The 15,651-nt window shown below is 36.8% G+C and overlaps 1 protein-coding gene across 2 annotated transcripts in view; it reads right to left on the bottom strand.

The window, feature by feature from the left end:
• The window catches only part of Glra3 (glycine receptor, alpha 3 subunit), a 189,653-nt gene that overhangs the window by 15,949 nt on the left and 158,053 nt on the right, over nt 1-15,651 (bottom strand). Inside the window, exons 8-9 of one of the 2 annotated variants that reach the window (NM_080438.3) lie at nt 3,532-3,675; nt 1,248-1,292 (exon numbers count right to left, since the gene is read on the bottom strand). In NM_080438.3, the coding sequence (NP_536686.3) occupies nt 1,248-1,292; nt 3,532-3,675 (189 nt within the window). The remainder of the gene's footprint in view (nt 1-1,247; nt 1,293-3,531; nt 3,676-15,651) is intronic. The other variant, NM_001368774.1, reaches the window with a different exon arrangement.

The raw sequence follows: 15,651 nt of genomic DNA, 5'->3' as shown, positions 1-15,651 counted from the left end.
ACTATAGGTGCTGCTTATTGACTTGCTCTCATGGACTGCTCAGCCTGTTTTTTTTGTTTGTTTGTTTATTTGGTGTTTTTGTTTTATTTGTTTGTTTTTATAGAACCTGTACCCCCAGCCCAGGGATGACACCACTCAAAATGGCTTAGGCCCTCCACTGTCAATCACTAGTTAGAAAAATGCCCTACAGCAGGGTCTTACGGAGGCATTTCTCAGTTGAGGTTACCCACTTTCAGATCACTCAAGCTTGTGTCAAGCTGACATAAAGCTAGCCAGGGGAGTACTTTAAAGTAATACTGGGTAAAGATAGTATATGCGAAAGTTGAGATGGCAAAAGTGTTCATTTAATATTATTCCATTTGCTAGATTCTTAACTGGTATGCCCAGCGAAATTATCTTGTAAGCTACTTTAAAAATATAATTTACCCCTAAACTTTCAGTTTAGCAAACTAGACTATTTGTATTGTAATTTCACGGACTAAGATCTTGGCTTTGGTACATTTAGAAATCACCTATGGACCAATATTCTAGATTTCCTTCCTAGAAGTTTACATATTATGCTTGGACATATATTTTTATGATATCTTTATATGTTTATATTTATAAATTTAAAAAAGATACTCTTACTAAAACAAAATTGTTGATTTCCTATTCATAATCATAGTGAATAGTTTCTAAAATACTCAGACTGGACAAAGCATTTTGAAACTCATTTCTAGGTTGTTTGTACAGTTTTTAGAGTTGTGTAATAAGTAAATTTCCTGTTTACTTCTTTACTTATTTACTGCTTCAGTGTTTATTTTTGTATTACTGATTAATTAATTAACTAATTAATTAATTTTGAGACAGAGTCTGGTCTCACCATGTAGCTCTGGCTGGACTGGAACTTGCTGTGTAGATTAGTCTGGTTAAAACTCACAGAGATCTGCATGCCTGTGCCTTCCTAGTGCTAGGATTGAAGATGTGTTCACCATATCCAGATCTCGTTTCTTTTGAATATATGCTTAAAATCACTTTGAGTAGTTAAATAACTCATTGAAAATAAATGCACCATAACCTAGCCTTTTGTTGAGCAAGGAAAGACAATAGTACTGCTCTTAGAAAAGTTGAAGGGAAATGCTGTTTGCTTAGCTTTATGTCTGTAAGTGGCTGTGTTTCCCCACCAAACACTGCCTCGGAGCAGAATATGCTGTCTGCTTTGTATAGATGATCACATTCCTCTACTTAGAGTTTAAAAAGTCATTTACCGTGTCTGAGAAACGGTAAAACTTCTCCAGTGCAAAAGCTTCCGTCTGTGGGAAGGTAAAGTGGACCAAGAGGGATTGAGAAACCAGAGAATGAAGTCACGCATAATTACACAGTTGATTTTAATCACATACACCATTGTAACATACATATGTATCAATTAGTTGATGTTCACAGATGCAAGTATCCATCCAAAAGTATTGAATCATAATAAGTGGCTTTGTTCTGTGTTAAATATTAATAACCCTTAATCACATATGCTTCCTGAATATATCAAATCATGATGAGCGAATGATAAACCATTATTATATCAAACTTTCCCCGGAATACCAGTCACTGAAAATATTAATCTTTGCACCTTTGCTATGAGTCAAGGAGCAACAGACATTAAATACATCAAATATTTTATCTTACACCTACAACTGGTAAAATTGAGTAAAGAGTTATCCCAGACAAAAAACAATATTGAAATGAGGAGTCAAAATTTAATACTAAATCTGTGGGCTATTTTATTAGTTAGTGAAGTTTAGTGTTAAGTGTGTATGAGCTAGCAGCCTTTTTCTATTAGACAGCAAATGCAGGATAGTTCTTACTTCTAGTCTAGGTAGTGTGCAGTTGAAGCATGCTATAATAGATAAGTAAGAAAGGGAACAGAAAAGTGTAAAATGAAATAGTCATAATGACAACAGTATTGCCCAGTTTTAACAAAACAATGCTCAGGAAAATTGGCTCAGTCACTAACAGGAAGAAAAGACAAGTGTATCAGCCCTGTTAAGGCTTGGTTCTCTAACAGTGTTTCAGGACAGTCTAAGAACCAGCAGAGAAAAGGCAACAGAAGTCCATCGCTTCAGATGTGGTGAGGAGAAAGGCAGGGAAGGAGAGAGGAACTTGGGAGAAAAAAGAGGAAGAGGGGGAGAGGGGAAAGAGGTGGTAAAGGAAGAGGAGGGGAGGAGACAGACAGGAAGAAGAGGAGGAATGGGATGCAGAAGGGAAAAGCGGTGGAGGACCAGGGAGAAAAAGAGGAAGAGGAGGACTCAAACTTAAGTGACCAAAGTCCAGGGGAAGGTGAAGGGCAATATGAGAGTATCTCCTTATCACAGTATGTTTCAACATATGAATAATTAGGCTTTTCATGCCAATTTAACAAATGGAAAATGGAATATTGCTTTATGTCCAATATAATATTATCTCAGTGCTAATGCTCCTTTCCTGGAGCCACTTGCAGATGTTTATTGGGTCTGTGATAAGTTTTGGAAGTCAGTTGCCTTAGAATTCAATTAATACTAACTGGACTTTAGCTGATAGGTCAAAGTCTGTTGCTTTCAAATACTTCATAAATATAAGTATTAGATAACTTACAAATAACTTTAAAAATCGTTAAATGTCACAACGTATAACCCAGACCATTGTCCTTAAGATTTACATTTTGTTTAAATATCTCAGTATATAGGACTATGGCAATACTTTTATATGACTCTGACAGTGTTGTGTTGAACAAATGATTTTAAGTTGTCAGTTGGCACATTTGCATTGGAAAAAGTAAACCATGGACTTACTGCTGAGAGGAATTCTCTGTTATTATAAAGTAAAGAATGTTACTTGAAATCCTGTGTCCATAAAGGAAGATGCCTGAAGAGGATTCAATAGAGAGAAACAAACATTCTGCACTATGAAATTCTGCTAGCATGTTACTTCCACAACTTTCTAACACCTCCTAATGAGACTCCAAGTGAACTTTTATCTGGGTCCATCTTTGATCAGATCTGAGCAAGGCAGCATTAGCACTTGATTGTGTTTACCACAGAGTTTCATAACAAAAAAATTAAATATAAACATGTGCATAAAAAGGAGATTTATTCGCATGACCTCATCATCATACAAGTACGTCCATGACACTTTATGGAAACTAATTAGCTTGGAAAAAGGAACAATTTTCATAATTAAGTTTGATGTCTGTATTAAGTAATACTATCAGGAATACTCTAGCATGGCAAGTAGGAGATGGAATATTTATCAACTGAAGCATAAACAGTGTTGTTCGTGGAAATACAATAACAAACAAAGCAGATCATGTTATCATATATGCTCCTTAAGTATAACATAGTACCATAATTTCTCCCTGAACTCATCCTAATATTTTTTTGACTGAACTAAAATGAGAGGTTATTACTTCATTTAGTCCCTGGTCCAAATTTCCCTCCTGTATGTACATTTGCATTAAGCAGAACAAATCATTTTGCGCTGCAAACTGATATCCCACTGAAACCCAATAAAATGATCACATACCTTATTCTTTCTCTTTCGCCGAAACCTCAACAGCTCCTTGTGTTGCCTTGAGACAAAATTCACGGCTGCATACTCCAGAAGTGCTGAGAACACAAAAAGGAGGCACACCGCCATCCAAATGTCAATAGCCTTGACGTATGACACCTGGTCAGGAGAGGGACAAAGAGCAATAAAATTGGCTTTCATAGTTACTGCCTTTAAAAACAACATTGGCATTTTCTGATTCTCAATATAAAGTATAGATCAGTTAGAAGAAAATAAATGAAAAATGGATTTACTAAGAATTTCCAAGGTAAGATTTTTTACAAACTTATAGATTAGTCATAGTTGTAGAAATTGAATATATTTTGTTATCATTTTCAAGTTAGGCATTAATTCAAATACAAGAAAAAAGGAAAGATGAAATATTCTATATCTGAAACTTTATTAAGGGGACACAAATAACAAAGGGGTCGTTATTTTTATTTGTAGACAATTTGGTTTTATGAATAAAGGGCTCTAAAAACTCTAGCAGAAAAACACCTACAGCTGATAGCTTCAGCAAAGTATCAAGATATCAAATTAACATGCAAAAATAGCAACTTTCCCAAATAATGATAAACAGAATGAGAAAGAAGTCAGGGAAGAATACTTTTTGCAATAACCTCAATAACGATCGTGGGGTAACTCAAACCAAGCAAGTGAATGACTTGTATAATAAAAACTTTAAGACATTAAAGAAAAAAAGATATAGAAGGCATCAGATATGGAAATGTTTCCCATGTTCATAGATCAGTAGTTTAATATTGTAAAAATGCCCTTCCTACCAAGCGCAACCTGCAGATTCAACACAATCCCCATCAAAATTCCAAAACAATTCTCTACAGCAATTTACAACATCAAAACCTTAAACTTCATATACAAATAAACAAAGGAAGAGACAAAAACAAGTAGAGCTAAAATAATCCTGAAAAATATCAAAATACTGCGGGAGGTATCCCTCCTTTAGATTTCAGATTTCAGGACACCTGATTTTTACAAAGAAGCTAAAAGTACATGCTGGAGTTAAGTCATCATCTCCAACAAATGGTGGTGTTCAATTTTAATATCAGCATGTAAAATAATAAAGGTAGATCCTATTTATCACCCTGAATAAACACAACTGGAAATGGATCAAAGAACCTAATGTAAGACCAGGTACCCCAATTCTGAAACATTATTAATACTTGAAGTATATATATATATATTCCGTGAGTGTGTGCATGTGTGAGTATAAGTTTAAAGTATTTACTATATTTTCAGTATATCATTTTACTTTGCAATGATTTTATTTTATAACCAATTAATTCAGCTAAGATAATTTTATTTGTTCTCTATTTCTAATAGTTTACAAGCATCAAGATATAGTAAATAGAATCCCCTAATTCCTAAGTGGACAATCTGACTCATTTAACAAGATATATATATGCATATATACATATATATGTATATATATATACAACTATAAATATGTATGTATACAGACACATATATATGTATGGCATATAAAAGAATGTACATATCTGTATATATACCCGCATACATATATACATACATAGGGTTCAAATTATGTCTGTGTTTCCTCACTACTGGGATGAAAACCAATGGCTATAACTCAACACTATTAACAATTAGATATTTAAGGCAATCTCTGTCTAGTCCTAATACCCCAACACATTCTATGAATTGTCTTAATAATCACATCTTAAATTTTAAAATATGCATTTTTCTTCCAACCCAAGATTTATAAACTTGTTGCCCTTTAGCTTCAGATCTCATTAACATTCATTCTGGAACATTTGCTCAATATTTCCTGTTTTTGGTGACACCAATTGCTTTAATGAGTCAAGGTTTGCTATTTTTTTTATTTTTTATTAGGTATTTAGCTCATTTACATTTCCAATGCTATACCAAAAGTCCCCCATACCCACCCACCCGCAATCCCCTACCAACCCACTTCCCCTTTTTGGCCCTGGCGTTCCCCTGTACTGGGGCATATAAAGTTTGCGTGTCCAATGGGCCTCTCTTTCCAGTGATGGCCGCCTAGGCCATCTTTTGATACATATGCAGCTAGAGTCAAGAGCTTCGGGGTACTGGTTAGTTCATAATGTTGTTCCACCTATAGGGTTGCAGATCCCTTTAGCTCCTTGGGTACTTTCTCTAGCTCCTCCATTGGGAGCCCTGTGATCCATCCATTAGCTGACTGTGAGCATCCAATTCTGTGTTTGCTAGGCCCCGGCATAGTCTCACAAGAGACAGCTATATCTGGGTCCTTTCGATAAAATCTTGCTAGTGTATGCAATGGTGTCAGCGTTTGGATGCTGATTATGGGGTGGATCCCTGGATATGGCAGTCTCTACATGGTCCATCCTTTCATCTCAGCTCCAAACTTTGTCTCTGTAACTCCTTCCATGGGTGTTTTGTTCCCACTTCTAAGGAGGGGCATAGTGTCCACACTTCAGTCTTCATTTTTCTTGAGTTTCATGTGTTTAGCAAATTGTATCTTATATCTTGGGTATCCTAGGTTTTGGGCTAATATCCACTTATCAGTGAGTACATATTGTGTGAGTTCCTTTGTGAATGTGTTACCTCACTCAGGATGATGCCCTCCAGGTCCATCCATTTGGCTAGGAATTTCATAAATTCATTCTTTTTAATAGCTCAGTAGTACTCCATTGTGTAGATGTACCACATTTTCTGTATCCATTCCTCTGTTGAGAGGCATCTAGGTTCTTTCCAGCTTTGGCTATTATAAATAAGGCTGCTATGAACATAGTGGAGCATGTGTCCTTCTTACCAGTTGGGGCATCTTCTGGATATATGCCCAGGAGAGGTATTGCTGGATCCTCCGGTAGTACTATGTCCAATTTTCTGAGGAACCGCCAGACTGATTTCCAGAGTGGTTGTACAAGCCTGCAATCGCACCAACAATGGAGGAGTGTTCCTCTTTCTCCACATCCACGCCAGCATCTGCTGTCACCTGAATTTTTGATCTTAGCCATTCTGACTGGTGTGAGGTGGAATCTCAGGGTTGTTTTGATTTGCATTTCCCTGATGATTAAGGATGTTGAACATTTTTTCAGGTGCTTCTCTGCCATTCGGTATTCCTCAGGTGAGAATTCTTTGTTCAGTTCTGAGCCCCATTTTTTAATGGGGTTATTTGATTTTCTGAAGTCCACCTTCTTGAGTTCTTTATATATGTTGGATATTAGTCCCCTATCTGATTTAGGATAGGTAAAGATCCTTTCCCAATCTGTTGGTCGTCTTTTTGTCTTATTGACAGTGTCTTTTGCCTTGCAGAAACTTTGGAGTTTCATTAGGTCCCATTTGTCAATTCTCGATCTTACAGCACAAGCCATTGCTGTTCTGTTCAGGAATTTTTCCCCTGTGCCCAAATCTTCAAGGCTTTTCCCCACTTTCTCCTCTATAAGTTTCAGTGTCTCTGGTTTTATATGAAGTTCCTTGATCCACTTAGATTTGACCTTAGTACAAGGAGATAAGTATGGATCGATTCGTATTCTTCTACATGATAACAACCAGTTGTGCCAGCACCAATTGTTGAAAATGCTGTCTTTCTTCCACTGGATGGTTTTAGCTCCCTTGTCAAAGATCAAGTGACCATAGGTGTGTGGGTTCATTTCTGGGTCTTCAACTCTGTTCCATTGGTCTACTTGTCTGTCTCTATACCAGTACCATGCAGTTTTTATCACAATTGCTCTGTAGTAAAGCTTTAGGTCAGGCATGGTGATTCCACCAGAGGTTCTTTTATCCTTGAGAAGAGTTTTTGCTATCCTAGGTTTTTTGTTATTCCAGATGAATTTGCAAATTGCTCCTTCTAATTCGTTGAATAATTGAGTTGGAATTTTGATGGGGATTGCATTGAATCTGTAGATTGCTTTTGGCAAGATAGCCATTTTTACAATGTTGATCCTGCCAATCCATGAGCATGGGAGATCTTTCCATCTTCTGAGAACTTCTTTAATTTCTTTCTTCAGAGACTTGAAGTTTTTATCATACAGATCTTTCACTTCCTTAGTTAGAGTCACGCCGAGATATTTTATATTATTTGTGACTATTGAGAAGGGTGTTGTTTCCCTAATTTCTTTCTCAGCCTCTTTATTCTTTGTGTAGAGAAACGCCATTGACTTGTTTGAGTTAATTTTATATCCAGCTCCTTCACCGAAGCTGTTTATCAGGTTTAGGAGTTCTCTGATGGAATTTTTAGGGTCACTTATATATACTATCATATCATCTGCAAAAAGTGATATTTTGACTTCATCTTTTCCATTTTGTATCCTCTTGATCTCCTTTTGTTGTCGAATTGCTCTGGCTAATACTTCAAGTACTATGTTGAAAAGGTAGGGAGAAAGTGGGCAGCCTTGTCTAGTCCCTGATCTTAGTGGGATTGCTTCCAGCTTCTCTCCATTTACTTTGATGTTGGCTACTGGTTTGCTGTAGATTGCTTTTATCATGTTTAGGTATGGGCCTTGAATTCCTGATCTTTCCAAGACTTTGATCATGAATGGGTGTTGGATCTTGTCAAATGCTTTTTCTGCATCTAACGAGATGATCATGTGGTTTTTGTCTTTGAGTTTGTTTATATAATGGATTACATTGATGGATTTTCGTTTATTAAACCACCCCTGCATCCCTGGAATAAAACCTACTTGGTCAGGATGGATGATTGCTTTAATGTGTTCTTGGATTCGGTTAGTGAGAATTTTATTAAGGAGTTTTGCATCGATATTCATAAGAGAAATTGGTCTGAAGTTCTCTATCTTTGTTGGATCTTTCTGTGGTTTAGGTATCAGAGTAATAGTGGCTTCATAAAATGAGTTGGGTAGAGTACCTTCTACTTCTATCTTGTGAAAAAGTGTGTGCAGAACTGGAATTAGATCTTCTTTGAAGGTCTGATAAAACTCTGCATTAAACCCATCTGGTCCTGGGCTTTTTTTGGCTGGGAGACTATTAATAACTGCTTCTATTTCTTTAGGGGATATGGGACTTTTAGAAGGTCAACTTGATCCTGATTCAACTTTGGTACCTGGTGTCTGTCCAGAAATTTGTCCATTTTGTCCAGGTTTTCCAGTTTTGTTGAGTATAGCCTTTTGTAGAAGGATCTGATGGTGTTTTGGATTTCTTCAGGATCTGTTGTTATGTCTCCCTTTTCATTTCTGATTTTGTTAATTAGGATTTTGTCCCTGTGCCCTCTAGTGAGTCTAGCTAAGGGTTTACCTATTTTGTTGAGTTTCTCAAAGAACCAACTCCTCGTTTGGTTAATTCTTTGAGTAGTTCTTCTTGTTTCCACTTGGTTGATTTCACCCCTGAGTTTGATTATTTCCTGCCGTCTACTCCTCTTGGGTGAATTTGCTTCCTTTTTTTCTAGAGCTTTTAGATGTGTTGTCAAGCTGCTAGTATGTGCTCTCTCCCGTTTCTTCTTGGAGGCACTCAGAGCTATGAGTTTCCCTCTTAGAAATGCTTTCATTGTGTCCCAAAGGTTTGGGTACGTTGTGGCTTCATTTTCATTAAACTCTAAAAAGTCTTTAATTTCTTTCTTTATTCCTTCCTTGACCAATGTATCATTGAGAAGAGTGTTGTTCAGTTTCCACGTGAATGTTGGCTTTCCATTATTTATGTTGTTATTGAAGATCAGTCTTAGGCCACGGTGGTCTGATAGGATACATGGGACAATTTCAATATTTTTGTATCTGTTGAGGCCTGTTTTGTGACCAATTATATGATCAATTTTGGAGAAGGTCCCATGAGGTGCTGAGAAGAAGGTATATCCTTTTGTTTTAGGATAAAATGTTCTGTAGATATCTGTCAGGTCCATTTGTTTCATAACTTCTGTTAGTTTCACTTTGTCCCTGTTTAGTTTCTGTTTCCACGATCTGTCCATTGATATAAGTGGTGTGTTGAAGTCTCTCACTATTATTGTGTGAGGTGCAATGTGTGCTTTGAGCTTTACTAAAGTGTCTTTAATGAATGTGGCTGCCCTTGCATTTGGAGCATAGATATTCAGAATTGAGATTTCCTCTTGGAGGATTTTACCTTTGATGAGTATGAAGTGTCCCTCCTTGTCTTTTTTGATAACTTTGGGTTGGAAGTCGATTTTATCCGATATTAGAATGGCTACTCCAGCTTGTATCTTCAGACCATTTGCTTGGAAAATTGTTTTCCAGCCTTTCACTCTGAGGTAGTGTCTGTCTTTTTCCCTGAGATGGGTTTCCTGTAAGCAGCAGAATGTTGGGTCCTGTTTGTGTAGCCAGTCTGTTAGTCTATGTCTTTTTATTGGGGAATTGAGTCCATTGATATTAAGAGATATTAAGGAAAAGTAATTGTTGCTTCTTTTTATTTTTGTTGTTAGGGTTGGCATTCTGTTCTTGTGGCTGTCTTCTTTTTGGTTTGTTGAAGGATTACTTTCTTGCTTTTTCTAGGGCGTGATTTCCGTCCTTGTATTGCTTCTTTTCTGTTATTATCCTTTGAAGGGCTGGGTTCGTGGAAAGATATTGTGTGAATTTGGTTTTGTCGTGGAATACTTTGGTTTCTCCATCTATGGTAATTGAGAGTTTGGCCGGGTATAGAAGCCTGGGCTGGCATTTGTGTTCTCTTAGTGTCTGTATAACATCTGTCCAGGCTCTTCTGGCTTTCATAGTCTCTGGTGAAAAGTCTGGTGTAATTCTGATAGGCCTTCCTTTATATGTTACTTGACCTTTCTCCCTTACTGCTTTTAATATTCTATCTTTATTTACTGCATTTGTTGTTCTGATTATTATGTGTCGGGAGGAATTTCTTTTCTGGTCCAGTCTATTTGGAGTTCTGTAGGCTTCTTGTATGATCATGGGCATGTCTTTCTTTATGTTTGGGAAGTTTTCTTCTATTATTTTGTTGAAGATATTAGCTGGCCCTTTAAGTTGAAAATCTTCATTCTCATCAATTCCTATTATCCATAGGTTTGGTCTTCTCATTGTGTCCTGGATTTCCTGGATGTTTTGAGTTAGGATCCTTTTGCATTTTGTATTTTCTTTGACTGTTGTGTCGATGTTCTCTATGGAATCTTCTGCACCTGAGATTCTCTCTTCTATTTCTTGTATTCTGTTGCTGATGCTCGCATCTATGGTTCCAGATCTCTTTCCTAGGGTTTCTATCTCCAGCGTTGCCTCGCTTTGGGTTTTCTTTATTGTGTCTACTTCCCCTTTTAGTTCTAGTATGGTTTTGTTCATTTCCATCACCTGTTTGGATGTGTTTTCCTGTTTTTCTTTAAGGACTTCTACCTGTTTGGTTGTGTTTTCCTGCTTTTCTTTAAGGGCCTGTAACTCTTTAGCAGTGCTCTCCTGTAATTCTTTAAGTGACTTATGAAAGTCCTTCTTGATGTCCTCTATCATCATCATGAGAAATGTTTTTAAATCTGGGTCTAGATTTTCGGTTGTGTTGGGGTGCCCAGGACTAGGTGGGGTGGGAGTGCCACGTTCTGAAGATGGTGAGTGGTCTTGATTTCTGATAATAGGATTCTTACGTTTGCCTTTCGCCATCTGGTAATCTCTGAAGCTAGCTGTTATAGTTGTCACTGTTAAGAGCTTGCTCTTCAGGTGACTCTGTTAGCCTCTATAATCAGACCTGGGAGGGTAGCTCTCTCCTTAGTTTCAGTGGGCAGAGTATTCTCTGCAGGCAAGCTCTCTTCTTGCAGGGAGGGTACCCAGATATCTGGTGTTCGAACCAGACTCCTGGCAGAAGTTGTGTTCCACTCACTAGTGGTCTTAGGATCCAGTGTGGAATCCTAAGGGCCTGTGTGGGCCCTTGCGGGTGTCAGGTGACTCTGCTGGCAAGGTACCCTGGGGCTCGAGTGGAGCAGAAGGAGCTTGTGCCCCAGGTCAGGCCTGGGTAGTCTGCTTCCCTATTTCCCGCAGTCTCAGGTTCCGTGCGATTGGATTGGGGCAGGCGCTGTGTTCCACTCACCAGAGGTCTTAGGATCCCGTGGGGAATCCTGTGTGGGCCCTTGCGGGTGTCGGGCGAGTCCTGCTATTTTTACAGAGTGCTTTCTTTAAACTTTCCTTGTTTTTATTTATTTATTTATTTTTTGTTAGTAATGTCTTGCCAACATTTCATATCTACTATTCATTGTGGGTTATTATGGTGATGTGTTATCTCAAAGTGATGAATGTATATTGATAAATTGGTTATAGATAGGTCTTCTAATTTTCTGCATTTTAAAAGGTACTAATTTCCTCCTGAGTATAATGTTCTGAAATTATTTTGATTTATCTCAGTTTTAGGATATGTATTCAGTATACAGAGAACCCTGGGTTTTATCCCTAGCACCAACCTTCCAAGATTTATTCTAAATTTTTACAAGGTAGATTTTAACATTCATGATTTTCTTTGACCCGATCTAATATCATCATATCTACGTTTTGTGTTAATACCCTATTATCTACATTTGTTATTTATTTATTTATTTATTTATTTATTTATTTATTTATGTTAGTGAGACTCATACTCTGAGGAATTTCTTAATTGTAGTACATTAATGTTATGCTTCATTTTAAGACTCACAATATTCCTTCATTTTTGACAAGTTTCCATCTTTGTTTTATTACTTACATTTCTAATGACATGAGAGGCTTAAAGTTTATTGTGTACATTTTCTTTTCCCATCTTTAAGTCATTCCTTTTCTAAGGTATCATTCTTTTTATATTTTAATATTTATTTTTATTATTTTTATGTCTCTCTCTCTGTCTCTTTCTCTCTCTCAGTCCCTCCACCTCTGTGTGTGTGTGTGTCTTTCTCCCCTATGTGTGTGTGTCTGTGTGGTTGTAAGTGTGGGTATACAGGTATGTGAGGTGGTCAGTGACATTGGCTGCTCCTATCCTGGAGTTACATGTGACTGTGAGCTGTCTGAGGTATTAGAGGAATCAAACTCCCATCCTCTGTAAGAGCAGACTGTGCCCTTAAACACTGGGCCACCTCTGCTTTCTGTACAGAATAATTCTTTAGTAAAAGGTGGCTTGTAGGAATGAAGGTCAGAGTGTAGATATATTGAATACTGAACTTCACAGCAAATGTTTGTTTTATGCTCATATCACATACTACTATGATTCACTTGAGTCACTTAAAAAAATTGACAAAAAATTGACAAAGGTAGGAATCTCTCTTATCTATCTGTCTGTCTATCTATTTGTCTATCTATCCATCTATCTATCTATCTGTCATCTATCTAGTTACTTACCTTGTATCTATAAGTCTATTCATCCATTCAACTTGGATACAGGGTAATATGATCTCTGATTCTATTTTAACATCTTTGGGCTTGTTCCTCCTTTACCATTTTCTATGCCAACGCAATCTGCTGTAAACCAGCTCAGCCTGTGCTGTCTCAGAACCATCTCTAACCTGTTCCAAACCATATTCCTTTACTATTTTCCATCGTCTCTAGCTGACTGGCTTCATCCAGTCTCTAGGATACTAATGGCCCTCAAGGAAGAATCCCACAGGCCTTGCATTTTCCTGATGAAAAGGTCTGTAAGGGCTTAGGGTTCCTCAGAACCGGAGTTGCAGTTGATTGTACAATGCCATGTGGGTGCTGGGTAATGAATCTGGGTCCTCTGACAGAGCAGCAAGAAGTGCAAAGTCAAGTCTCTAGTCTCTCAGTGAATATATTTATGGGCTAATCTAACTGCACTGCCTTCAAGTAAGGCTCAGTATTTTCTCATAAGGAATTTAAAGTCTCTAACCTGTCAGAGGGCACATAAAATCCTTTGTCTTTAGGCTCTATCTTACATCTCTTGTTTTTACTATTTTCATGCAATATTTATTAAATATCCATGGGTCAACCAAGTTCTATTTTGTGTGTGTGTTACAGAAATAGAGATGATTAATGAAGCCTATGTTGCAGCTATTAAGTAAGGGGTTCAAAAGAAAAAAAAAAACTATGGAAGAATTAAGACAACAAGAGAACTCCTAAAGAGAAAATACAGAATAATGGAAACATGACTAGGCAAAGGAAACGATGCTCAGTAGGGACCCCTCTGAGGATGCGTTGATTACTGGCATTTGCCATTTGCTTACTTACTATGTTCTAGCTTCCATTTTTTCCTTTGAATTTTTGGGGACTTGAAGCAATCATCAAACCCCTTTCTGTCTTATCAGCTTTTATCTGCTCTTTAGGTTTGTCTGGAGTTTGAGTTAATCCTGTTTGTCCTTCCAATATCAGCATAAACTACTTTCTCAGGAAATGTTTTTCTAAAGTTCATAACAGAATAGCTCCTTATACTACCTTCCTTTATCTTTTACAGAACCGGAGGCAAAGCTCCTCAATTTAAAAATGATATTGAGGCCTAGTGATATACCTGTTTATAATCATAGAGCTACCAAATTGCAAAGGTAAGATTTCAATACAATTAATGTGCTTTATTTACCTCCCTTTTAGACTAATTAAGCCATCATTACAAATTATCAAGAATATTGTAAGGTGGAGTTCATTTTGTCATAAACTATCATCCTTAATCTTCTTCTACAAGTTAAAAGTCAAAGGTCATTGATGTTTGTTTGCTTTGATCTTAAGCACAGACCATTTTCTCTCTACCTGCCTGTGAGAATGGAGACAATGTTAATGTATTTAGTTAGGAAAGACAAGATGTCTTTAGATCAGGAGAAGCGAAACTGTTAAAATCAGAGAAACATTTTATTCTTCAAAATAAAATCTTCCTGATTATATAAAATATAACAAGGTTTTTGATCTACCCACAATGATTTAGAAGATCATTGTCTGATGAATTCATATTAATCTTAGGCAAGTATTGTCAGCTTTATAACTTATGTTAACTATCAAGAGCCATGTTCCTCTAAGCCTGGTTTTAAACAAACAAACAAAACAAAACAAAACAAAAAAGATAAATTTATGGTTCATTCAAGTTCATTCAGAAAGTAAGTTTATGGTCAATGTACAGCAGAAAAGTGTCAGTGGAGCATTTAGCTATAAATGACACATCTATATTACCAGTTCCCCTATCCCAAGACTGAGGGACAAATGCAGAAAAGGAGCCCAAGAGATTTTTAAGAGCCAAAGGCTCAAGGACCAGAATTATACTGTTTCCTGGACATGATAGAACCACTGCACCCAAGAACCTATAACAACTGTGGTTGCTTGTGTAAAATCAAGCCACTCAGCAATTTAGTGTGGAGGGGTATGATTCATGAACCACCACCCAAACTGTGGCACTATGAATAATTGACAATTTATGGTGAAGAGAGAGTCAATTTTCAATAAATTGATGGTTACTCCTAGGTTGACATCATCCAGTAAATGGTCCAACAACCAAGAGTATGTGGGCAGCCCAAATTGGACTCAGTGAATTGTCAGGAAAAAATAGGCATGAACACTATTTCTTCTACTTCAATCATTCTTTAGTTGGCTATAGTCTTTTGTGGAGGGTTAAAGACTTTGAAAGAGAGCAAGAAAGGATGTATGGGAGGGTTTAGAGAAAGGAATGGGAATGGAGACCTGTGAAGAAAAGGGGCATGGGGAAATTATGGGATTAGAGTATAATTTCAAAAGTTAAAGGAAAAAATAGAGAAAAGGCTGGTACAAAGTTGGATGGCATAGAGAGATGGCTATGGATGTGGTAGTAGTTAAAGCAATGAATGAGGCGGTGAACTGGATCAAAGTATACTGTATAACAAACACTCTCAAAGAATTAATAAAGTCATTTTAAGTGTTTATACATTCTGTAGACTTATGTTTATATTTCAGAAATACTGGGTGTCTCTTATATTGATTAATGTTATAATTAGAAAATCAAGCAAACTTATATAACAAATAAGATAAAAACATATATGATTAAATTTTGTCATTATTTATTGATGAATTTCAATATAGACTGAGCCAAGTCACCTTGGTCTTGGGAAGAGGTCATTTTTGGAGAGTTTACCTAAGTACAAATTTCTCTGTTTTCTACTTTAAAATATAATATAATGGAAGTTGGCTTGATGAAATTTTCCCATATGAAACTATATAATTAATAGACAGCATCAAAGACTCACTGGCTTGAAATAAAATGTGCCATGTCTACTTTTGTTGAAATGTAATGTGCTGTTACGGTAAT

Source organism: Mus musculus, chromosome 8 (genome assembly GCF_000001635.26).
Source record: "Mus musculus strain C57BL/6J chromosome 8, GRCm38.p6 C57BL/6J".
In the NCBI taxonomy this organism is placed as follows: domain Eukaryota; kingdom Metazoa; phylum Chordata; class Mammalia; order Rodentia; family Muridae; genus Mus; species Mus musculus.
This window is presented reverse-complemented; position numbering and strand designations above follow the sequence as displayed.